Source organism: Eucyclogobius newberryi, unplaced genomic scaffold (assembly GCF_026437365.1).
Source record: "Eucyclogobius newberryi isolate DKJ021-1_F unplaced genomic scaffold, fEucNew1.0.hap1 SCAF_10, whole genome shotgun sequence".
Taxonomy (NCBI): domain Eukaryota; kingdom Metazoa; phylum Chordata; class Actinopteri; order Gobiiformes; family Gobiidae; genus Eucyclogobius; species Eucyclogobius newberryi.
In genome coordinates, this window is record NW_027315724.1 from 34,040,670 (window position 1) to 34,066,859 (window position 26,190).

At 40.7% G+C, this 26,190-nt stretch overlaps 1 protein-coding gene across 1 annotated transcript in view; it reads left to right on the forward strand.

The window, feature by feature from the left end:
* Positions 1–26,190, forward strand: part of lrrc75a (leucine rich repeat containing 75A) — a 100,810-nt gene that overhangs the window by 13,741 nt on the left and 60,879 nt on the right. Inside the window, exon 3 of the mRNA XM_072455538.1 lies at positions 21,652–21,780. Coding sequence (XP_072311639.1) covers positions 21,652–21,780 — 129 coding nt within the window. The remainder of the gene's footprint in view (positions 1–21,651; positions 21,781–26,190) is intronic.

A 26,190-nucleotide genomic window follows, 5' to 3' on the forward strand; every position in this document is an offset into this window, starting at 1 on the left:
GGATGCCCCGCCCACTCCCCATAGACTTCCATTGATTTGAGCAGATACAAGCATGGCCCATGCCTGCGGCATGGACTCTCGCGTTCAGGACGGTGCCAGGAGGGTTTTTGGAGCTTTGCGCTCCTGCTATGACTATTTCTGTCATAGCAGGAGTAAGTATGCATGATCCATGCCTTCGGCATGGGCTAGTTCACTGTACTTGCCAGGGGCGATGGGGTACCAAACATGCGGGCGCAGCCCGCATGTTTGGTCAGACAGTTGCAACGGTGCCTTAGGCAGCATTGCAGGAGCAATAGGCCCTCCGCCCTGCTGGGGCTCGGGCCTAATAAAGATGATTAAAGACTTCTTCTTCTTCTTAGTGGCTCTTTTGTTCCTCTTCTCTGTATCTTGCAAATAATAAAATGCTTGTGTTTGTTTTTTAAATTTGTTCCATAGTTTCACTCCATAAACTGTGGAACAGAAGCGTTTCAAAGTGGTTCTGCACCCTGGGATTTGAAAATGTAGCTCAAAAACAACTACTTTGAACACGTAGCACGTAGCGCAGTAGTACCAGTATTAGCACGTATACTGGATGTACTCCCGGTGAAAGCAGAAACCACTTTCCTTCATATAGAACAGGGGTGTCCAAACTTTTTTCACCAAGGGCCGCATTTTGAAACTTAAACGGGGCAGAGGGCCACAAACAACTTGACAATGTCGAATTTGTGGAATGACAAAGTGAATCATTCGAAATTCTGCATTTTACGTAATTGCAATGAGTCTCCACGCCTTTAATTAGACCTGGAACATTAATATTAGGTTGGTATAACATCAATATGCCTGAATTTTCTCACTGTCACAGCAAAAAGTACTAGTTTTTGTTGTTTGGGCCAACATAGCAGGAAGCTGGAGGGCCAACAAAAATTGGTCTGAGGGCCGCATTTGGCCCCCGGGCCCTAGTTTGGACATGCCTGATATAGAATAATCCCTCTGTACCATACATCCATGCTCTGTACACACTGACGCCGGAGCTCGTCCTGTGAGTCAGCAGCTCCGCACACACACAAACACACATCTCTGTTCATTGTGTTATGGCTCTGGAGAGTTCCCCAGGCTGCTTTCTTTCGTCACGCTTATCATACTGTACAGTCTGCATTTTTAATCCTAGAATAAATAGAAAACCAGTTTCTGCCTGAAGGACACCTCTGTGCGGCGGTGCTGAGGATTACCACGCATTCAAGGCCTTTCGCTACGGGAAAGATGTAGCTTCAAAGTGTTAATAGTTGAGATTAAAGGAAGAAAATACACCGTTATATAAGCAGCGATGGCAATTTCCTAGCATCTCCTTCCAGCGTACAGTACTGGAAGAGGAACACGAATATATTCAGATGACATAATGGGATAAAAGGCCATTTTATTTCGTGGACAAGATTGTGACAAAATAGGGAATGATTTTAGAACATGAAAGAGCGTCACCTTTTCACTGTAATCCTCTTCTTTTTCCATGTCACCTAAAGTTACAATCCTCCCGTGTGTGCGTTTGCTCGGCTTAGCTCTGATTGGATGACACTGTGCCGCAGGTCATGCTTGTCTGACCTCCGGAGGATTTCTCACTGCTGCGTTTAGGATTAGAGACCAAAAAAACCTGTTCCGCCGCCTTCAAACGAATCAATGAAGAGTTCTGTTACTTGGCTCTGAGCACCAGAGTTGGGAAGTAACGGAATATGTTTGCTTACGTATTTAGAGTAGCTGTATTCCGGTACAGTCACTGTAAAAAAGAGGAATACATCAGTGTTTGAGGAGACGATTTAAGCTTCAAACGTCGCGGAATCAGTGAGAAAATGGAAAACGCAGTTGTTAAAGTGCGAGTATGTGTCTGTTTTAGAGCTGGGTTTCGATTCAAATTTCAAGATTCGATTCGATTCCGATTTTTACCTTTCAAAATATTTTTTTTCCGATTTTCTCAGATTCAATCCGATTCGCTCCGATTTCGATCTGATTTCCGATTCGCTCCGATTTCGATCTGATTTCCGATTCGATCTGATTTCGATTCGATCCGGGGGTTAATGTTATTAAAAATGAAAAATGTATTTGAACCGTTTCCTTCACTTCATGACTGTGTAGAGAAGCAACATATTCAAACTAGTATTATATCAATATTAAACAGCAAATCTTACAAGTATTGGTAGTTACTGATGGAAGACTGATGAAGAGGTTAAGGGTCAATCTACCTTCAAGAAAGATAATTCAGGACAATAAATGGAGGACATCATTGAGGTGACGACATCTGCAACAGTGGATTCTACTGGGACACTAACCAGTGCATTATTATTATGCTTGAAAATAATTCACCCAAAAGCAGTTGCTACCAAAAGCATTTTTATTTTAAAACTGCTCACACACTGCCAGTACTGAAACTGGAAGTATAAAATGTAAACGTTGAGCATATTTTTTTTTAATAAAAAAAAAAAAAATCGATCTTTGGACGTACGAATCGATAATCGGTCATTAATATGCGAATCGATTAAAAATCTGAAAATCGATTTTTTTCAACCCAGCTCTAGTCTGTTTTAATCTTGTGTTGTGTTTTTACTCTACGAAATAACGCAACACGGTGTGAAAGTATATTCAGAATACAATACGCTGCATTCTGTAATTAAATACATGTTCTTTTTTATTTATTTAAATGAACTAAATACATTTTCAAAGTCCCATCACTGTCTCTGATGCCACAGACTTTTTCTTTAGAGACACTTTCAGTGCTGGTTGTTTTAAAGCTACACTGTGTAACGTTAAACTCTCCTATTTGCCAATTGTTTTGCATAAATCTCACCAAGTGTCTAAAAAATGTACAAATCCAATCAACCTTAGAATAAACTTTATATTTGTTATTCATGCAGCCTGTGAATACTGTCTGTGTCCCAGCAGCAAACTTATTTGTACTTTTGATGGAATTCACAGAAGGATTTTCTCATTTCATTTCTAAACTTGATTTTTCATTTTAAAGTAAGTAAAAAATAAATGTCTACACAACCTGGACACAGCCTTGTACCTCATATGTACTATTCTATCTAACACGAGGCGAATCATTTAAACCTGGCGCTGTCAAGTTCCCACATTTCCATGTTTAAATTTACAGTTTTGGCGATTTTTTTACACTTAAAATGCCTTATTTTTACCGGAAAACGTTCCATAATGAAAAATGTGTTCTGCATTTTTATCCTTTCATTTGTAAAAGTAAAAATACAGAAGAAGTTTCACATGAACAATTGTTTTCCTGTTGTTTGTCTTCGTTTGTCGTCGGTAGAAAAGTTTGAAAAGGTCAAATTAACCTTGAATCTTTCCCATCCTTCAGGTAGTTACTGGACGACTCTCTCAGAACACGAAGAAACAAAAGAGTAGACATTATACTGCATGTTTGTGTTATGAATTATACATTAGCTGCACGTCTTCATGACCGTGCGATTGTTCTGGGACAGAGTGGACAGAAAATGGCGGGAATCAGATGGAGGCAATTACAGAGGAGAGAGAGACACATCATTTGCATTATATCATTATTTGACAAGACAAAGCTGTATTGTAAAAAAAGAAATGAGCAATGCTGTTGAATTAAACATACACCGATGCATTTGATGTTCATTCGTTTCTCCTGTTGATGCTGTCGTTGCCTTAGAAAAGTCCATTGTCCGTGTAATGTATGTAGTATGTATGTAAATGTGTAAGTAAATGACCACAAAGTACCAGCATTTTTATTGTGTAGATTAAAAAAAACAAAAAGTAATTAATTGTCTGTCAACTGTCACATTTTTAGCTACAATTAATAAGAAGTTGAATTGTGCATTTTCCTTTTTTTTAGGACAAAACACTGTAGTAAATGAGCTTGAATTATGGCTCATTATAGTCTGGCGTTTCAGGACAAAAAGGTCCTAAGCTAAATAATAATCGTGATTAAACAGGTCACAATATGCACGAGAGCAAAAAACAGTATAATTGGAAGCAAAAGTACCTCATTTGCTTTTAAGCTCCCAAAAAGTAAACCTAAATGTAAAGTGCTCTTTTATGTGGCCGACTGTTGAATTACCATTACCGTATTTTGTGCACGAAAAGGCGCACGGGATTATAAAGCGCACCATCAATAAATGGTCTATTATGGATTATGCGAACGCCGTGTGTAGCGGTAGACTACTGTTCCCAGAATGCTTTGCATGCATGTTGTTGGGACTTCTGGGACTTCCGGAGTACCTTAAACATGCTTCTAGACGTTCATCTGAGTCTCTTGTGTCTTCTTTATTCACCGTGTACCACACAAAATCACTTCAAGGTCAGTAAACACGACCAGAAATAATCCATATGTCAAACGCACCGGATTATTAAGCGCACGGACGGTTTTTGAGGACGTTGAAGGCTTTTAAGTGCGCCTTATAGTGAGGAAAATACGGTACTTTAGCTGTGACAATATGAATAAAAGTAGAATTCCACTGTTGTTTTCTGTTTTTTGTGGTGGCAATAGTTAATAATCATCAAATCATGAAGTGACTCACAATAATATTAACTCTAAAAGGCCTAATCTGATTGTCTTTTTTAACAATTGCCTCTCGTGAGTGTTTTGTGGCTTTTAGATGAAAGTGGGTCGAGGTCGAGGGATTACATCGCTTTGTTATCATCAATGGATCTGTACCTTAACAGCTCGTGTCAATCACCCGTTTGGAAACACGTCGACGCAGGAGGAAAAAGCTGTTTCCACCAAAAGACAGAATGTAGTAATTAGATGTGTCAGTGAAATAAGTGACTGAAGTTAGAGGCTGTTAACTCGGCACAATTATGTTCAATTTGGTTTTTCTGTCACAAAGACGGACGTCCAAATATGAATTATGTCGTCCAATTACACTCGATCCATTCGCTCGTTAGTTCTGTTCTAGTCCAGGTTTAGTTCTGTTCTAGTCCAGGTTTAGTTCTGTTCTAGTCCAGGTTTAGTTCTGTTCTAGTCCAGGTTTAGTTCTCTTCTAGTCCAGGTTTAGTTCTGTTCTAGTCCAGGTTTAGTTCTCTTCTAGTCCAGGTTTAGTTCTGTTCTAGTCCAGGTTTAGTTCTCTTCTAGTCCAGGTTTAGTTCTCTTCTAGTCCAGGTTTAGTTCTGTTCTAGTCCAGGTTTAGTTCTGTTCTAGTCCAGGTTTAGTTCTGTTCTAGTTCAGGTTTAGTTCTGTTCTAGTCCAGGTTTAGTTCTGTTCTAGTCCAGGTTTAGTTCTCTTCTAGTCCAGGTTTAGTTCTGTTCTAGTCCAGGTTTAGTTCTGTTCTAGTCCAGGTTTAGTTCTGTTCTAGTCCAGGTTTAGTTCTGTTCTAGTCCAGGTTTAGTTCTCTTCTAGTCCAGGTTTAGTTCTCTTCTAGTCCAGGTTTAGTTCTGTTCTAGTCCAGGTTTAGTTCTGTTCTAGTCCAGGTTTAGTTCTGTTCTAGTTCAGGTTTAGTTCTGTTCTAGTCCAGGTTTAGTTCTGTTCTAGTCCAGGTTTAGTTCTCTTCTAGTCCAGGTTTAGTTCTGTTCTAGTCCAGGTTTAGTTCTGTTCCAGTCCAGGTTTAGTTCTGTTCTAGTCCAGGTTTAGTTCTCTTCTAGTCCAGGTTTAGTTCTGTTCTAGTTCAGGTTTAGTTCTCTTCTAGTCCAGGTTTAGTTCTGTTCTAGTCCAGGTTTAGTTCTGTTCTAGTCCAGGTTTAGTTCTCTTCTAGTCCAGGTTTAGTTCTCTTCTAGTCCTCTTCTAGTCCAGGTTTAGTTCTCTTCTAGTCCAGGTTTAGTTCTGTTCTAGTCCAGGTTTAGTTCTGTTCTAGTCCAGGTTTAGTTCTCTTCTAGTCCAGGTTTAGTTCTCTTCTAGTCCTCTTCTAGTCCAGGTTTAGTTCTCTTCTAGTCCAGGTTTAGTTCTCTTCTAGTCCAGGTTTAGTTCTCTTCTAGTCCAGGTTTAGTTCTGTTCTAGTCCAGGTTTAGTTATCTTCTAGTCCAGGTTTAGTTCTGTTCTAGTCCAGGTTTAGTTCTCTTCTAGTCCAGGTTTAGTTCTCTTCTAGTCCAGGTTTAGTTCTCTTCTAGTCCAGGTTTAGTTCTGTTCTAGTCCAGGTTTAGTTATCTTCTAGTCCAGGTTTAGTTCTGTTCTAGTCCAGGTTTAGTTCTGTTCTAGTCCAGGTTTAGTTCTGTTCTAGTCCAGGTTTAGTTCTGTTCTAGTCCAGGTTTAGTTCTCTTCTAGTCCAGGTTTAGTTCTGTTCTAGTCCAGGTTTAGTTCTCTTCTAGTCCAGGTTTAGTTCTCTTCTAGTCCAGGTTTAGTTCTCTTCTAGTCCAGGTTTAGTTCTGTTCTAGTCCAGGTTTAGTTCTGTTCTAGTCCAGGTTTAGTTCTCTTCTAGTCCAGGTTTAGTTCTGTTCTAGTCCAGGTTTAGTTCTCTTCTAGTCCAGGTTTAGTTCTGTTCTAGTCCAGGTTTAGTTCTGTTCTAGTCCAGGTTTAGTTCTCTTCTAGTTCAGGTTTAGTTCTGTTCTAGTTCAGGTTTAGTTCTCTTCTAGTCCAGGTTTAGTTCTGTTCTAGTCCAGGTTTAGTTCTCTTCTAGTCCAGGTTTAGTTCTGTTCTAGTTCAGGTTTAGTTCTCTTCTAGTCCAGGTTTAGTTCTGTTCTAGTCCAGGTTTAGTTCTGTTCTAGTCCAGGTTTAGTTCTGTTCTAGTCCAGGTTTAGTTCTCTTCTAGTCCAGGTTTAGTTCTCTTCTAGTCCAGGTTTAGTTCTCTTCTAGTCCAGGTTTAGTTATCTTCTAGTCCAGGTTTAGTTCTGTTCTAGTCCAGGTTTAGTTCTGTTCTAGTCCAGGTTTAGTTCTGTTCTAGTCCAGGTTTAGTTCTGTTCTAGTCCAGGTTTAGTTCTCTTCTAGTCCAGGTTTAGTTCTGTTCTAGTCCAGGTTTAGTTCTCTTCTAGTCCAGGTTTAGTTCTCTTCTAGTCCAGGTTTAGTTCTCTTCTAGTCCAGGTTTAGTTCTGTTCTAGTCCAGGTTTAGTTCTGTTCTAGTCCAGGTTTAGTTCTCTTCTAGTCCAGGTTTAGTTCTGTTCTAGTCCAGGTTTAGTTCTCTTCTAGTCCAGGTTTAGTTCTGTTCTAGTCCAGGTTTAGTTCTGTTCTAGTCCAGGTTTAGTTCTCTTCTAGTTCAGGTTTAGTTCTGTTCTAGTTCAGGTTTAGTTCTCTTCTAGTCCAGGTTTAGTTCTGTTCTAGTCCAGGTTTAGTTCTCTTCTAGTCCAGGTTTAGTTCTGTTCTAGTTCAGGTTTAGTTCTCTTCTAGTCCAGGTTTAGTTCTGTTCTAGTCCAGGTTTAGTTCTGTTCTAGTCCAGGTTTAGTTCTCTTCTAGTCCAGGTTTAGTTCTCTTCTAGTCCAGGTTTAGTTCTGTTCTAGTCCAGGTTTAGTTCTGTTCTAGTCCAGGTTTAGTTCTGTTCTAGTCCAGGTTTAGTTCTCTTCTAGTCCAGGTTTAGTTCTCTTCTAGTCCAGGTTTAGTTTTCTTCTAGTCCAGGTTTAGTTCTGTTCTAGTCCAGGTTTAGTTCTGTTCTAGTCCAGGTTTAGTTCTGTTCTAGTCCAGGTTTAGTTCTGTTCTAGTCCAGGTTTAGTTCTCTTCTAGTCCAGGTTTAGTTCTGTTCTAGTCCAGGTTTAGTTCTCTTCTAGTCCAGGTTTAGTTCTCTTCTAGTCCAGGTTTAGTTCTTTTCTAGTCCAGTTTTGGTTCTGTTCTAGTCCAGGTTTAGTTCTCTTCTAGTCCAGGTTTAGTTCTGTTCTAGTCCAGGTTTGGTTCTGTTCTAGTCCAGGTTTAGTTCTGTTCTAGTCCAGGTTTAGTTCTGTTCTAGTCCAGGTTTAGTTCTGTTCTAGTCCAGGTTTAGTTCTGTTCTAGTCCAGGTTTAGTTCTCTTCTAGTCCAGGTTTAGTTCTGTTCTAGTCCAGGTTTAGTTCTGTTCTAGTCCAGGTTTAGTTCTGTTCTAGTCCAGGTTTAGTTCTGTTCTAGTCCAGGTTTAGTTCTCTTCTAGTCCAGGTTTAGTTCTGTTCTAGTCCAGGTTTAGTTCTCTTCTAGCCCAGTTTTAGTTCTCTTCTAGTCCAGGTTTAGTTCTGTTCTAGTCCAGGTTTAGTTCTGTTCTAGTCCAGGTTTAGTTCTGTTCTAGTTCAGGTTTAGTTCTGTTCTAGTCCAGGTTTAGTTCTCTTCTAGTCCAGGTTTAGTTCTCTTCTAGTTCAGGTTTAGTTCTCTTCTAGTCCAGGTTTAGTTCTCTTCTAGTCCAGGTTTAGTTCTGTTCTAGTTCAGGTTTAGTTCTCTTCTAGTCCAGGTTTAGTTCTGTTCTAGTCCAGGTTTAGTTCTGTTCTAGTCCAGGTTTAGTTCTGTTCTAGTCCAGGTTTAGTTCTCTTCTAGTCCAGGTTTAGTTCTCTTCTAGTTCAGGTTTAGTTCTCTTCTAGTTCAGGTTTAGTTCTCTTCTAGTCCAGGTTTAGTTCTGTTCTAGTCCAGGTTTAGTTCTGTTCTAGTCCAGGTTTAGTTCTGTTCTAGTCCAGGTTTAGTTCTCTTCTAGTCCAGGTTTAGTTCTCTTCTAGTCCAGGTTTAGTTTTCTTCTAGTCCAGGTTTAGTTCTGTTCTAGTCCAGGTTTAGTTCTGTTCTAGTCCAGGTTTAGTTCTGTTCTAGTCCAGGTTTAGTTCTGTTCTAGTCCAGGTTTAGTTCTCTTCTAGTCCAGGTTTAGTTCTGTTCTAGTCCAGGTTTAGTTCTCTTCTAGTCCAGGTTTAGTTCTCTTCTAGTCCAGGTTTAGTTCTTTTCTAGTCCAGTTTTGGTTCTGTTCTAGTCCAGGTTTAGTTCTCTTCTAGTCCAGGTTTAGTTCTGTTCTAGTCCAGGTTTGGTTCTGTTCTAGTCCAGGTTTAGTTCTGTTCTAGTCCAGGTTTAGTTCTGTTCTAGTCCAGGTTTAGTTCTGTTCTAGTCCAGGTTTAGTTCTGTTCTAGTCCAGGTTTAGTTCTCTTCTAGTCCAGGTTTAGTTCTGTTCTAGTCCAGGTTTAGTTCTGTTCTAGTCCAGGATTAGTTCTGTTCTAGTCCAGGTTTAGTTCTGTTCTAGTCCAGGTTTAGTTCTCTTCTAGTCCAGGTTTAGTTCTGTTCTAGTCCAGGTTTAGTTCTCTTCTAGCCCAGTTTTAGTTCTCTTCTAGTCCAGGTTTAGTTCTGTTCTAGTCCAGGTTTAGTTCTGTTCTAGTCCAGGTTTAGTTCTGTTCTAGTTCAGGTTTAGTTCTGTTCTAGTCCAGGTTTAGTTCTCTTCTAGTCCAGGTTTAGTTCTCTTCTAGTTCAGGTTTAGTTCTCTTCTAGTCCAGGTTTAGTTCTCTTCTAGTCCAGGTTTAGTTCTGTTCTAGTTCAGGTTTAGTTCTCTTCTAGTCCAGGTTTAGTTCTGTTCTAGTCCAGGTTTAGTTCTGTTCTAGTCCAGGTTTAGTTCTGTTCTAGTCCAGGTTTAGTTCTCTTCTAGTCCAGGTTTAGTTCTCTTCTAGTTCAGGTTTAGTTCTCTTCTAGTTCAGGTTTAGTTCTCAAGCTGAAGCTGCTCCTGGATAAAAGGAGGGACTCTTTGTGAAGCTGAGACTCTGGTTTTGCCATAGAAGTGGAAACGAGCTGGAAACAGGACAATTACATTCTGAGTGAGTAAAGACTGTGTTTTGAGGACGGTCTCAGTGACACTAGTTTGGGTCTTTGTTGTGGTTTGACAATTCCTCTTTACAAACTGAAGCTAATTCCTCTAAACATAAGACTCAGGCACTTGTAATAAAGTTTTAAAAAGTCCAACCAAAGTCCATAAAAAAGGATTATTACATTGTTTGAATTTTATGGTAATTTATGTATTCTTCCCTGACTTTGATTCATCCCAGAATGGTTCATGTGAGCGTTACATCTTTCTTTTTGAGCTCAACATGCCGAGCAGCTGGATCTTTTCCTTTTATCAGAAGGGGGACTAAAAGGAATAAATGAATAAAATGTTCGAGGGCCCGCTGGATAAAACTCGAACTAACTCTCTAATCTAACGATCCTCCTCTTACGCTAAACTAACTCGCGCTCCTCACATTTGTGTTGTCACGATACTTGATTTCAATACTTAAGAATATGCACGATTTTCTATACTCTTCAAATTCTCTCAAAATGCTCTTTTTTTAGACAAAATACTGACATTTTCAGCACAAAATAGTAGAAATTTCTCTATTAAGCGTCGCGGTTTTACACTAGTTCTGATAAAGCTCAAGAACATTTTAAAACTTTCCACAAAATGTCAGATTTTGTCCTGTGTACGTGACTTTTAAAAATATTTATACTACTTTATGCTAGTTTTAGTATCAATTAGTATCTGACTTTTGATACTTTTGACCACCCTACCCTTTTCTACTGTACTATAATTTCATTTAAGCAGAGGAAAAAGTGAAACACGGACAATTTTTCATCTGCCGTGGTCAACAATACGTGTCGCTACTCCAGCTTGTCCTTTACTACTGCAATAATGAAAGTACAAATGAACCCGTACGTCTGCATATCCCTCTAGTGTAACGACGCTTCCACCGCTCGTGAGTCGGAGCCGGCTGCAGCATCAATCCTGTGCCTGCGATCGGCTCAATCACGAGCCCAATCAGACTCTTTTCATACGGCGCCGCTCTCTGCGTTTAACCTTTTTTCTTATTTTCTAAATCCATGAAGCCCATTACGGTAAAGAGAGCGGGGCTCCCGATGAGACACCATCGAGTGGAGTGTCTGCACGTTATAGACCTGAAGCACATGCTATTCTGGTTGCTATCGCCACAAAGTGCTGTCTCGCGCTAAATTGTTAATAAATGTGTGGCTCAGTCGGTGAAGATGTTCACCCGGGTTGGCGGTTCTACTCCCGCGTCCGGGAGTGTTTGTGGTGTTGGGGAAAAGCACTTAAAACATGCAGATGAACAGGGTAATGTAAATAATGTCAATAACGTTAGCGCTGATCTGTTAGCCCTGAAAATGTGTCAGAATCGTGCTTCACACTCATGTGCAATACTGTCACACTCATGTGCAATACTGTCACACTCATGTGCAATACTGTCACACTCATGTGCAATACTGTCACAATCATGTGCAATACTGTCATAATCATGTGCAATACTGTCACAATCATGTGCAATACTGTCATAATCATGTGCAATACTGTAAGATAAGGCCAATCATCCTGGTGCAATATTTTCTGTCCATGGAACAGCTGTAAATAAGAGTGTTATTTTTTATTAAGAGTATAAGAGGTTTTTTATAAGAGATTTATTATACTTCTGTACCTATTCTGTGTTCTGGACAAATAAAGGTTATCTTATCTTATCGTTGTAACACAGCACAGTTTAGAGGTGCATACCATACTTTATATATATATATATATATATATATATATATATATATGTACATATATATATATTCTCATTTGTAAAGAAGAATAAACATAGGTCAAAGAACATAACAGAACACAGCACGACCAGAGAGCAAAAAAAAAGTAGACATCAAACAAACCTCAACAGATACAAATTTCACGGCAAATTCAATGTAAGATAAAAGTCCAGACGAGTCCAAAAGCACATTCCAAAAGTATCCATCCACTGTGACCACGGCAGGAGATTTCAGGCCCGAGTACATAGATCCAAAATGGAGTGGAACGGCAATGACAAAACCCGTCTGCAGAGCGTCCTTAAGTTCAGGCCAAAACTTCTGACATTCCCAGAAGACGTGATAGTGGTTTGCCTCCTTATTGACACCATTTTTCCAACAGTTTGTATCTCTGTGTGAATGGGCACTTTGACATAGCGTTAAACATACTTACCACACTAACTTCATTTATAAACCACTTTAAGTCTTAAATCTTTAACAGTTGGCCAAAGAGCACAACATGATAATAACAACCAGGTACACGGTTTACGCTCCAAAACCTTTTAAATAGAAAAGAACATATGAACTAATAAAATAAATCAATGCTTTTCCGAACATGCACTAGCTTTTTATACACAAAATAACACTTGATTTGTTAATTGCTTTCTTTGCAATTAACTTTTTGCCAGTCTGAGTACCAACTACTGAACTGACTATTGTGGGAATATAACATGAATTTAAATAGAAGATAAATGTATTTCACCGAGTGTAGTGAGCTGTTTTCATTATTTCTTCACATGTGTTTTGAAATGAGGCGAGCGGCGCTTAAGCTTTAGGCCTGGTGCATTTTCACTGATGCTTTAATTGAAATCCATGATAAAAGCCCAGAATCACAGACACATGATCTTTATTAAAGGTCAATGTTGAATCCTCTGAGACCGCTACCATTTCCTCTCAACTAGACCTGGACTAGACCTGGACTAGACCTGGACTAGACCTGGACTAGACCTGGACTAGACCTGGACTAGACCTGGACTAGACCTGGACTAGACCTGGACTTAATCAGTTCCAGGACTCTATATATAATGCATTGGACCTGTGCTGGACTTGGACCTGAGCTGGACCTGGACTGGACCTGGGCTGGACCTGGACTGGACCTGGGCTGGACCTGGACCTGGACTGGACCTGGACTGGATCTGGACTGGACCTGGACTTGGACCTGAGCTGGACCTGGGCTGGACCTGGACTGGACTTGGGCTGGACCTGGACTGGACCTGGAGTGGACCTGGACTGGACTGGACCTGGACTGGACCTGGACTTGGACCTGAGCTGGACCTGGGCTGGACCTGGACTGGACCTGGAGTGGACCTGGACTTGGGCTGGACCTGGGCTGGACCTGGACTGGACTTGGGCTGGACCTGGGCTGGACCTGGACTTGGACTGGACCTGGACTGGACCTGGACTGGACTTGGGCTCGACCTAAGCCGGACCTGGACTAGACACAAACTCCTCCAGGATTCGACCGGCTGTGTGCTTGAACCGGATTCTGCGTCAGGACTAAACCAGGACTAAACCAGGACTAAACCAGGACTAAACCAGGAGTAAACCAGGACTAAACACAAACACGACCTGGACTCGCCTCAGATCTTCCGCTGGACTCGGCTTCCGGAGCGGCTCTTTTATGTGGGCCGGGTCTAATTAGCGTGGGCACTTGATAATGAGCAGAGAGGACACGCTGTTTATATCCGTGTGCGGTTTGTGTGTTCCGAGGGAAAGGATCATGCATTTTCATTTCCTCTGGTCATGTATATTCCACTCTGAGACCACCTCTTTCTTTAGTGCTATTTTGTATTTTGAAAGCTTTGGTTTTTTTTACTTGAAATGATAAAATAAACGTTCTTTGCTCATTGTTTTTGTGTCATTCTAGATATCTCAGGCATTAAAGCAGTTTCATTTGTCCAGAGAATTTAACAAATCAAATTATATTGCAAGTTATGCTCTTCATTTGTACGTCAGTTTGGTGCCAATTGTACTTTTCGGACTGTGTACTTTTACTCCTACCTGTGTAGTATTTAATTTGTCAGTATAACAGTACGGTTTATGTGGTCTAGCCTTTTTAAAAGAACATGGATTTTATGCGTTTATTAAGGTTTTGTCCTTCCAATTACTCTTTCAATAACTCTTACTCGAGTTGTAGTTCCTCCAAATACTGTTTTACTCTTACTTGAGTATTTGTTGGACCATTACTGTGTACTTCTACTTGAGTAATAAAAACCTAAAGTCGCCACCTGGATACAACTAAGCAAATACAGTAGGTACGAGCCTCCTACTGGATAAACCCAACTCATTTCTGCAACAACCGTGTGGGAAGACGAATCCCGTGGTCATGGAACAGATGTCAGTGTGTTTGAGAAGGGTCAGATCATTGGCATTGAGCAGAGAAAACATCTAAAGGAGAAGCAGAAGCTAAGTACAATTTTTGGCTCTGCTTTTCACACTCACGCAACATTCATTATCATCAAAGTCGTGCTCCAAGAAATCACTCGGGAAAAAGCAAGTTTCGGGTCGGAAATTATAATTTGACGCTGATTTAACTGTAAGATACAAAACACTGACTGATGAACTAAATCCAATTTCTGGTAAAGTTAGACAAACAAAATCATATCTGAAGATTCAATTCATTTAATGTTAAAGCTTTTGCCACTCGCAGTGGGCAAAGTAAGCAAAACACTATCAAACAGTACAATAAAAGTACAATGTATTTTAAAAAATCTACCCATAACGGCTAACAAAACCTGAAAAGTCAATTGCATATTTGTCTAAGTCCATTCATGCCTTCACCTTCCCGCCGTGGTCCATACAAACCCGTTCATAATCCCATTAAAATCATAATTAGTTGACAAATAATAGCACTGCCGGTCAGATTAATCGACCACACATCTGAGTATGTCTGTATCACGGCGGCTGATTAAAGAGGTTCATTGAAAGCGTCGTTATCGCCGCTCCCGCCGCAGACAAAGGGCCACGCCGAGCCCTCGGTGAGTCATACCTGTCTGTCTGCTTCCCCGTCTCTCTGCTTCATTTTACCAACACACGAGATGTAGCTTGGGTTTAATCTAAAGGGTCTGTGGATGTGCAGTGTTCCGTTTTACATCGTGTCGTCCTGTATTTTTGTCCTAAAATGGAATTATACGGTTGAATAATCACAAAAGCTGATTGTAAGGGTCCATTGCTCTCAGTTAGGGATGCGACTGGAGGTCGTTTTTAGTTGTCAAATGGTTATTAATCTGTGCATTCAACAGAAAAGGGTAAGGGTGATTTAACAGCGAGTTGCATACTCAATCTTCAAACTTGAATTTCAGTGCGAAGGAGGAGGCTCGCCGATGCCACAATCATTTAAAAACAACGCTTTTTGTTTTAATTTTTTCATTGCATTTTATTTATTTATACAGCGAAATACATTTTGAAGCACAAAACAATTATTTAACAGTATTTTTCGGACTATAATTTGCACCGGAGTATAGGTCACACCAGCCAAAAAAGGCATAATAGAGAAGAAAAAAACATATATAAGTTGCACTGGAATATAAGTTGCATTTTATTTAATAAAAAACAAGACCAAGAACAGACATTTCATCCTGAAATGCAATTTAAAATAATAACAGAGAGCACATGGTGAATAAGATATTCCTTTATTGTCCCACATGGGGAAATTTCATTGGTGCAACGCAGGTAGATACAGAGGTAGATACAGAAGAACAGATCACTTATAGGAAGTCTGAAAAACACTTTCAGTAGAAGATCTCCTATAAATAAATAAAAACTCCCATAGACAAATAAATAAATAAATAAATACCATTGCATGTGATCGCGACAGTAATTGCACATGAATATGTGTCACGACAGCACATAGGTTGCACATGAGTTTCACAGTAATTGCACATATGACAGAATTGCACATCAGTATTAGGTTAGGTCAGTATTGCGAGTGTTCAGTACTAACAGTTTTTGTTATAAAGTCTGACAGCAGCAGGAAGGAAAGACCTACGGAACCTTTCCTTCACACAGCGAGGGTGGATCAGTCTCTCACTGAAGCTGCTCTCCAGAGCAGAGAGAGTGTCCTGCAGGGGGCGACACTCATGGTCCAGCATAGATGTGAATCTAGCCAGGACTCTCCTATCCCCCACCTCGTGCACCGAGTCCAGAGCACAGCCCAGGACGGAGCTGGACTTCTGTCCAGCTTCCTCCTCTCCCTCTCTGTGATGCTGCTGCTCCAGCAGGCCACACCTACAGGAGCTGATGCCACCACAGAGTCGTAGAAGGTCTTCAGGAGTGGCCCTGTCACTCCAAAAGACCTGAGTCTCCTCAGGAGGTAGAGCCGACTCTGGCTCTTCCTGTACAGTGCGTCTGTGTTATGAGTCCAGTCCAGTTTGTGGTTCAGATGAACACCCAGGTACTTGTATGAGTCCACTCTCTCAATGTCCCGTCCCTGGATGTTCACTGGTGAGGGGGCAGTGGGGTGGCGTCTGCGGAAATCCACCACCATCTCCTTGGTCTTCCCCGCGTTGATGTGGAGGTGGTTCCGCTGACACCAGTACACAAAGTCCTGCGCCAGTCCCCTGTACTCCGCGTCATCGTCGTCCGTGATGAGTCCGATGATGGCAGAGTCGTCAGAGAACTTCTGCAGGACACAGCTGTCCGTGTCGTGTCTGAAGTCTGCAGTGTAAAGGGTGAAGAGAAAGGGCGTGAGGACAGTGCTCTGGGGCGCCCCCACACTGCAGGTCCGAGTGTCAGACACACAGTTCCGGGCTCTCACAAACTGGGGTCGGTCTGTGAGGTAGTCCAGGATCCGCTCTGCCAGGTCATACTCCACACCAGCCGTCTCCAGCTTGTCCCTCAGGAGCAGCGGCTGGATGGTGTTGAAGGCGCTGGAAAGATCGAAGAACAGAATCCTCACAGAGCTGCAGGCTTTTCCAGGTGAGAGAGAGAGCGGTGCAGCAGGGAGATGACGGCGTCCTCCACTCCGATGCCAGGCCAATATGCAAACTGCAGCGGGTCCATGGCTGAGCTCACGGTGGAGCGGAGGTGGTCCAGGACTAGCCGCTCCAGTGTCTTCATCAGGTGGGACGTGAGAGCCACTGGCCTGAAGCTGTTGAGGTCTTTGGGGCGCGGTGTCTTAGGCACAGGTACCAGACAGGAGGTCTTCCAGACCTGTGGTACCACCCTCAGCTTCAGGCTCATGTTGAAGACATGCTCCATAACTCCACACAGTTCATCTGCGCAGGACTTAAGGAGCCTGGGGCTGATGCCGTCAGGTCCTGCTGCCTTCCTCACTTTAATCCCCTTCAGCTCACTCCTCACCTGTGCTGCTGTGACAGTCAGTGGTTGGCAGGGGGACCGTGTGCTGGGGGGATGGGTGAGTCCAGGCGAAGTGGGGAGCTGATGGTCCGGGGCAGATAAGCGAAGAGGAACAGATGCAGGGCATTGTCCAGCTGTGGAAGAGGGAGCATGCAGCGGGTGACCGATCAAACCTCAAGAAGTGAGCATTTAAATCACTCCCCCTCTGTCTGGGCAGGGGGGATTTTGATGCCCGAGATGGTTTTCAGGCTCCTCCACACTCCCTGAATGTTCTTTTTCTGCAGCTGCTCCTCCATCCTCCTCTTGTAGCCGGCCTCAGCCTGCCTGATCTTCCTCCTCAGCTCCTTCTGCACAGTCCTCAGCCCCTCCTTGTTCCCTGACCTGAAGGCTCTCTTCTTCTCCTTCAGCAGATTATTTATATTATATAGGTTTTACACATGATCAAAACAATTGCCATGCTTTTTTTTCTCCATTTTCGATTTGACTTTTTTTCGTCGTCTTATTAAAACAGATAAAAATGCCTTTCAGTATTCATTTATTTTACATACACACTAAAGACTTTTAATCAATGCCATTTAACACAAGGAAACAGTCAAATCACCTCCTCAAAAGTCTAAACTCTGCTCCAAACCGTGTACTTTTACTGACAGATTGGCTGTGAAAAAAAAAAGTTGAAAGATTATCATAAAAAATGAGAAATATCTGCATCTGGATCTTGATTAAAATAGTTTTAATTGCGCAGCACCAAGTGTTTGAAGCGACGTGGAAGAACCAGATGCTGAAGCGTGAAGCTGTGGCATGTGCGAGATGGAGGTGTGAAATCATGAAATTAAACACTGCTCATTCATGGAATATTAAAGCTGTGCAAACATGAATGTGCTGTATTAATATACCCGGTAAAACCATGGCAACGGGGGAAACGGGTGACCTTTCGCAACAGGAGGAATACTATAACTCAGAGGAATTAATTAGTCGAGAACAGAATCGATTACAATCATTTGTTAAATCCAGACTCACAACCGGATGTAGAAGTCACACATTACATCATCACCGGGACTAAACCGGGACTATACCAGGACTATACCAGGACTAAACCTGGACTAAACCTGGACTAAACCTGGACTAAACCAGGACTAAACCAGGACTAAAGCAGGACTAAACAAGGACTATATGGATGGACTAGATGGAGGAAAGCTACTGATGTTATTGAATTGATGTAGCGGTTGAAATTCATGTCTGAGTCCATAATTACTCCTACATTTTTTACCTTGTTACGGGTTTTAGAGAAAAGGTGATTTATGATTGCTTCTTTAACATCTAATCAGCAATAACGAGCAATAACGATTATAATTCAGAGAAAGTCATTGATTTAGATATTTCTAGACGGATAAAATACCTCCAAATAGCCGCAGTCTTCTGCTCTATGGAGGTTATATAAAGCATAAATAAACTAAACTACAATGAGAGCCATTTCCATTAAGTGTACATGGACAGAGATATTAGACCAAAGAACTGGGTCATCCACTGGGTTAATTGTTACATTATGTGTTACATTCTTCCTTCTTTGGAACATTATCATCTTTACTGCTATTTGTACTCTTATATTATTGGCTAGAATCTATTTTTAAAACTAAACTTCTGCATTGCGTTTGCTTTTTGCTCTGTTTAATAATGTTTTGCTGCTTGTTCATTCGCATTGAGAAGTCTCGCTCTGCTTTGGACCATAGTTTACACCTTGTTTTAATGGTTCACTGTGTAATCTTGAGTAAGGTTGTAGTTGACTGAAGCTATTCTTGCCCTGACTAAAATACATATCCATACGTACGCTTATTACACAAAACGTTAGAATCGGCGTGGCACTGGAAAAAGCTTTCGAAATGATTAAGAAGAGCTCGTAAACAGCCAAACGGCACAAGTGAAAAGGTTAATTAAACTGTCCTCTCACTCTATACCGACTCTATACTTGTTTCAATCAACATTTCAGACTAAAATATATACTTTTGAGTAAGAAAAAGTCGTCAAATACCTATAAACATGACGTTGAAACCCTTGAATATGCTGTAACTCTATGGGAGATTTGACTGTTTTGAACGCAATCTTCAAATGCCAAACTCTTTTCAACAACTGAAGCAACAATCACGTCTTTCTGAAGCAACAAAAGGAAGAAAAAAACAACTAAAAAATGTCCTTTATGTGTGCCGACTAGTTCTGAACCAAAACCAGGTCAACAAACGTGCAATCTGACGGTTAAGCAGCGAATCCCTCCATAGAACCCTGACCTCCTGCTCATTTCTAAACCAGAGATTGTCAATACAACCTTCTTCTCTATTCAACCCTTTGTGATTCGCAGCTGTACCTGATGCTCTCTTGCTACGTCGCTTCCTGGAGGACTCTGCAGGACGCGGCCGTATGAGATTAATGGATTGGTCTTAATCCAATTGGCTGAAGTCCACAAACCGTGAGCTGTCGTGGTGCCAGGGGAGTCCGTGGCCTTGACTGCTCCTGAGCTCGGGCCAGGCATGTTTTTCCTGAGACTTGCAGCATTTATCAGCGTGTTAAGGTGTATTCAAGAGGTTTAAGTGCTTCTTTTTTAGCTTGGGCCAGGCATGTTTGTCCTTCGACTTTAACTGTAGCATTGATCGGCTTCTTGAAGTGCTTCTTTGTGAGCTCGTCCAGGTCTGTCTCCAGAACAGTGGCATTTGTCGTCTCCTGCGGCCATTTTAACAACACTTTTTTAACCATATATTTTGTTTTTCAGCCCGAATGATCGACATATTTTAGGTGGTTAGGGAAAATTACAGTAAATTGTATTTGTTGATTCTGTTCTGTCAAATTTGGATCGCTTGTAGTCCATTGCACTTTATGTCTCCCAGTCGCCCTCAGCCGCCTTTCAGCTCGTACAGAACGCTGCGGCGCTTTTCTAACAACACACCCAGACGTCAACACATCACCCCGGTTCCTTTTGCACTTCATTGGCTTCCTGTTACTTTTAGAGTCGATTTAAACATTTGACTTTTGGTTTTAAAAGCTCTAAATGGCCTGGCACCTCCTTATCTGGCCGAGCTTCTGTCTGCTCCAAACCCAAGCTGGGCTCTAAAGTCCCCGGAGCTCAAACACTGGGGGATCGAGCCGTCTCTGGGCCCAGACTCTGGAACAAACTGTCCCCCGACATGCTCCATCACAGACTTTAAACTTCTTAAATCCAACACTCCAAAACACATTTATTTGTTTGTTTTTACATCGTTTTTTGCTTTTATATTGCCTGGATTTTTATTGTGAACCACTTTGGTCACTTTGAGTGTTGCTCATTGATTGTTTGATATTTTTGACAAAACATGAATTAGTTGACTATAAAAAAAACATTTGGTGTGAAAAGAGTTAAATGTTGTGCAACAATAAGAAACGTTTCATATCCTCCTCAGTGTATTATAAGAATGCATTTTATATTCAATCTTAAAACAAGACAACACATAACTTTGTATTTGCTTTTTGATTATAAAAAGCCCTGTGAGATTTGTATTAAATTTGACCCAGATGGTGACAAATTGTTGATGACCTCTGGAGTATATTTTCAATTTAATTCCTTTTTTTTTAATAACGCCTGAAATCACAACAGCAGTTTTCTCGAAGGGCGACAGATAAAGAAGCGTTCGTCCGGAGCAGAGGCGGTTTTCTCCAGACAGTATAACCTGGCTTAAGCCAAATTGATATTACACGAATGCAATTCCAGGTAATGGATATAACCTATAACTTATAACCTTATAGCGCAGCAGGTGAGCTCTGTAATACAACTATGACCTGGAAATTGTTCTGGAAGACGAGGGACTCTCAGAGGAGTTACAGCCAATCACAACGACATTTTACGATATTAAAGCAATATTGTTTTTGATAACTGTGTATTATCATCTGTTAGAATTGATAAATGAGAGCTGTTCCGCACCAAATGTTCCGTGCACTTGAATGGATCAACCAGAGGCTACATAAGATGAGTCATTGAGAGCTTGAAAACACAAAGCTTGAGGCATTCCAGCAGCGATGGATTATGCTTATATATATATATATATAGACAATAGACCAGCATCACCAGAATTGTACCAGTCTAACAAACACTGCTAGCCCCGAACACGTGCAATACTGAATTAACCATGTGCAATATCGTCATATTCATTTGTAATACTGAATTAACCATGTGCAATATCGTCATAGTCATGTGCAATACTGAATTAACCATGTGCAATATCGGCATATCCATGTGCAATACTGAATTAACCATGTGCAATACCGTCATATTCATGTGCAATACTGAATTAACCATGTGCAATATCGTCATATTCATGTGCATTACTGAATTAACCATGTGCAATACTGTCATATCCATGTGCAATACTGAATTAACCATGTGCAATATCGTCATATTCATGTGCAATACTGAATTAACCATGTGCAATATCGTCATATTCATGTCGTACTCAGAAGCAATTAAGGCCATATTCATGTGCATGCAACTGACGTAAATAAGAGTGTTTTATTTTGTTTACTTACTTACTATTAGTATTATTTAGTCTTATGCTAGCTATTTTTACTTTATTTTTTTATTATTATTATTTTATTATTATCTTATTTTAATTGTTATCTTTATCTTTTTATTTCATTTATCTATTTTATTTTATTTCCCCCCTCCATTCCCTATTAAGATAGGAAAGGAGTTTTGTTAATAAGAGTTTTTTACTTCCTATAATCTGTCCTTTCCTTCTGTATCTACTGTGTTGCAACAATAAAATTTCCCCATGTGTGGGCAATAAAGGATCATCTTATCTTATCACATGAGCTCTCTGGGTGAATGTTTGCCTGTGTCTACGTCCCTGCGTTGACCCTGCGTCACGAGCTGGCCCCTGCCCAGAGCGTGCCCCGCCTACGGCCCAAAGTCACTGCGATATGGGTACACATCGACCTTTATCGTGTGTTTCTGCGCAGGACCTGGGGATGGAGTCGACTTCTCTGGACGATGTTTTGTACCGATACGCCAGCTTCAGGAACCTGGTGGACCCCATCACACACGACCTGATCATCAGCTTGGCCCGCTACGTTCACTGCCCCAAAACGGTACGGCGCTTTCACACTCTGCCACTCAAAAGGCCTTTCAAATGTCACCGCATCCTGTCGGGCTGAACAGACAGTATGATTCAAGCTCGTGTCAATCAAACGGCACAAGTGTTTACAGTCTTAGATGGATGCAAGTGAAAAACATGTTTAGTCAATAATTGTGTTTATTCAGAGTCAGAAAAGGTTAATGCCATTGCTAATGAACAGAATTCACTCACATAGGAACTTGATTTGGTGATTCGGGGCTAAAACAATGAACAATGATAAAACGACCTATATAAGTCAAAAAGAAAGACAATTTAAATCTGCTATAGGATAAAAAAGATAGAATTTGAAAAATGAATGAAATAAAAATAGGCTTACTTCATGTAACAATATAATAAATACACCATAAATACATCATTTAAATGGAATGTATAATTCAAGTACTTTTTTTTATGCGGCTCATTATTATAACTTAAATAATTTAGTAAGTTTTCATAAAGCTGAAGTCACATAAATAGTAATATAGGATGGAATGAGAGAAAATTAAGTCTTTTGTTAATGTTTGGTCATGAATAATTGTTAAATGTTACATATTATGCATTATTTGTATTGTTATTATGCTCTCGGGTACATTTTCTTCGGCATCTGGAGTTGTTAATCTTGTAAACTTGTTCGGAGCTTTCACAGACCCCTTGGCACATCGTTAGTATTCACATCGTTAGTATTCACATCGTTAGTATTCACATGTGTATTTGTGTATTCCTGTGCACGGCTTTAGAACGGCTTAAAAATGCTCTCGTCCATCATCAGAAAACAGCCGAGCGGAGCAGACGGCTCTTTTTCCAGCTCGTTTACAGGAACACGCTTTGAGTCAAATGTAATGCGAAAGTAAGCGCTGCCACAGTTTCTTTTCCCTCGTATCGTCTGACCCCAAAGTCGTTGTGCCCTTGTGTTTGTGCGAGAGGCTGACACCACATGAATAATGCAGAGAGGAAGCAGCCGTCATGGACACGTGAATTAAAAGGGCTATGATTAGATGATTTAATATGATAAACTTCACTTTTCTCGTTAGTAATTTGAGTTTCAGGGAACTGTATGAATTGTACTTCTATGTTAGTGAGCAGGTTTGGTGCCCCGGTTGTTTTAGGGCTAATTAAAGTGTTTAGAGCCTTTTATAAGTGTGTGAGCACAGCAGACGTATGTTAAATTCTGTCATATTGAATTTTGGAAAATATCATAACATTTGGACACACCATTGGATTGAGCAAGTAAATGATATTAAAATAAATACTACGATATCCATTTTTTTCAGTTTCCATTTGTACTTTCATCAGATTTTTTTATTTTATTTTATTTTACATTTAAGGAGAAAACAAAATGACACATTTGTGAAAATAGTGGAGCTCAACACTTATAATTAACATTTCAAATATGAGAACTCAACAAAAGCAACATACAATAAGCAACACGTACTAACTTTGATTCATATGATTAGCAGCCTCTGTATATTTTTTTAGCAAACTTCATGATACGCTGTAATTTTTGGGTCAAAAACAGATTCTTCTCGTTTTGTCGACATTGTCACACTTTGCACGTGGACGAGTTTGATTCTGAACATCCTTTTGAGGTGCACAATGTCAGAGTCTTTAACATTTTAGACGTTTTTTCCCGCTGTCTCTGGTCAAATCCGTTTTTCCCGTCACTGTGTGTTCTTAGTGATGATCTCTAGGTGTTTCTCCGTATTATATTATATATTTTAGTTATGGGTCTGTTTGCAGAGAGCTGTATTTCTGATTTCCCCACATTTCATGGTGTTTTTCTGCAGCTCTTCACTAATCTGCTCCTCATTCATCCCTTAAGCTGAAAGCTCTCCTGAGCCTCCATCACTGTGAAGATATTTTCAGGTGAAAGGAATGATTAATAACAATAATATGTGTTCATATGCTTTCACTGGCATGCCTAAATGATCTTTTATGTATAAATTTGAACAGCTTTAAAAGGCTTTTGATCGAGTAGACGACCACATGATAATATTAAATCAAGTACAAAAGAGAATGTTTCATTGGGACATTGAAATTCATATCAAGGCTTTTTCTTATTATTACGATTTAGTTGGAAATAGTATTGTGATAAAATGAAAACACTTTTCTGTCTGGATGTCTGAACAGAGCATTTATTCCTGAGCAATGGCATCTGACTAAGCCTGGACACTTGTATGTTTAGTGATTTATCTTCACTGTGAAGCCTCAAATGATGCCATGCTGGTCGATAACACTGAGAGACATCCATCAACGTCGATCCACAAAACATAGATCCGAGCTGGAGACTGGCCTCCTCAGACGGATTAAAAGTGCATCAGGTCCGAATCAGATCAAATGCATGAGACAGTGTGCGATTGAACCTTTACCATGAGTCATTCAATACAAGCAGTGGTTCCTGGATCGAGTTTAATCCAGTTACATATGAGTCTAAAGAGGACGCATGCATCAGAGCTGATCTATACGCCAGGTGATGCAGACTATCACAATAGTCCCGGGGACACAGTCCCGGGGACACAGTCTCGGGGACACAGTCCTGGGGACACAGTCCCGGGGATATAATATATATTTTTTAATGTCATACAGTGGAACATTTCAATCCAAACATTATCTTCATGGATGTGATCAACTTTATTGTCTTTTCGATGTAATCTCACACCCACAAATCTATTAGGAAAGTCACATAGTGCACCTTCAATCAATTAGCAAACGTTTTATTATAATAATTGAATGCGTGGAGAAGCTTAAACGACAGCAATAAACCCCTTTTCTGCATAAATGACCTTCTTATTAGCTGCGAGTCAAAACATGCACTTGCATTTGAACTAGCAGAGGTCCAGGTGGTGGCCTTGGGGGTAGACTCTGACACATGGCGCTTCAGTTCAGCAGAGCCCATAATAATGGCTAGACAATACTTTGAATATACACGGCAGAGAGTCTGAATGCTTGTGGTATAATTGGATGCATCGTGAGTGCCTTTTTGTATTCTATTATGTACAGCCGCCTGTGGGTCTAGTGCGGAGCCGGCTTTGTGCGCTATGCTTTGTGCTGTGGACGTGCCATAAAGCTTATTAACAAAACTTGGCAGCATAGAATAAATGAGGAAATCTGCCGAGGGAATAACGCAAAAAAAACAAAACACTGTAGCACGAGTTGAATTAGAAATGAAGTTGTAGAACTCAAAGCGATTTAGGCTCCAATAATGCAAGGAACAGCCTAAATTGACACTGACTCCTTCCATGTGCCCTTCCCAAAATAAAAGTATTTTCCTAATTGATTAGTTCAATGATTATTCTTTTGTCTTGTTGTTTAAATGCAAAATGCCCATAAATATCAGATTTTTACACATTTTGGCCCAGATGCAGTTCAGATGATGCAGCTCGAGAGACATATTTACAGACAAAATTGTTTTTTGGTTGATATATCATTACATTTTCATGTCCTTCTCCGTCTTCTCTCAGCACGTCATGGTTTTTAAGTCTGTTTATGCGGCCTTTATGTTCCATTTGTCCTCGGAGGTCAGAACGTGCACCTTGGAGAAACGACTCAAAACAAGTCATTAAAACCAGGAAAGTGCTCCGACCAGGCAAAATACGGATCCGATATAATTATTGTGTCAACCTGGACAGTGTTATTACATCAACAGTTCATAAAGCATTGCCTGAGCGTGAATGGTTGCTTTTGTTGAAGTTAGCTGACATTAGCTGACGTTAGCTTACGTTAGCAACATTAGCATACAGATCATTTAAAACTGCAGAGGCTCAACGGCAGCACAGGAGCAGGTTCACAGACAGTAGGGAGAAACTAAAGGTAAAATAAACCAAGAACTATCCATATTTCACCTGCCGGGTGTTGAACTTTATTCAAACGCAGGGAGCAGCCATGTTGGATGGTCTAACTCGGATAAACTCGTGGTTCTGAAACGTCGCTTGAGTTTCCAAGAAGGAATTCAAGGACGTGAAAGTGTTCCAGTGTGAGTTTACAAGTCAAAGCTGGACGGATTATTTGCAATGAATCAATCAATCAATCAACCTTTATTTATAGAGCCCTTTACAACACTCAAAGTGACCAAAGTGCTTCACAATAAAATTAAGGCAATACAAAACATCAAACTATAAATAGAAAACAAACTGTACAAAATAAAGTGTTAAAAGTCAGTCTGAATAAATATGTTTTTAGCCTGGATTTAAAAAGGTTAAACTCTGTGATGATGTTTGTTCCAGAGTCTGGGACCAGCGACAGAGAAAGTTCACTCCCCCCAGTGTTTGAGTCTGGCTCTCTTTCATCTTAGAGCCCTGCTGGGGTTACGAGCAGACAGAAGATCGGCCGGATAAGCAGGTGCCAGGCCATTTACAGCTTCAATTTATTGTTTTTAAAGCTCTAATAT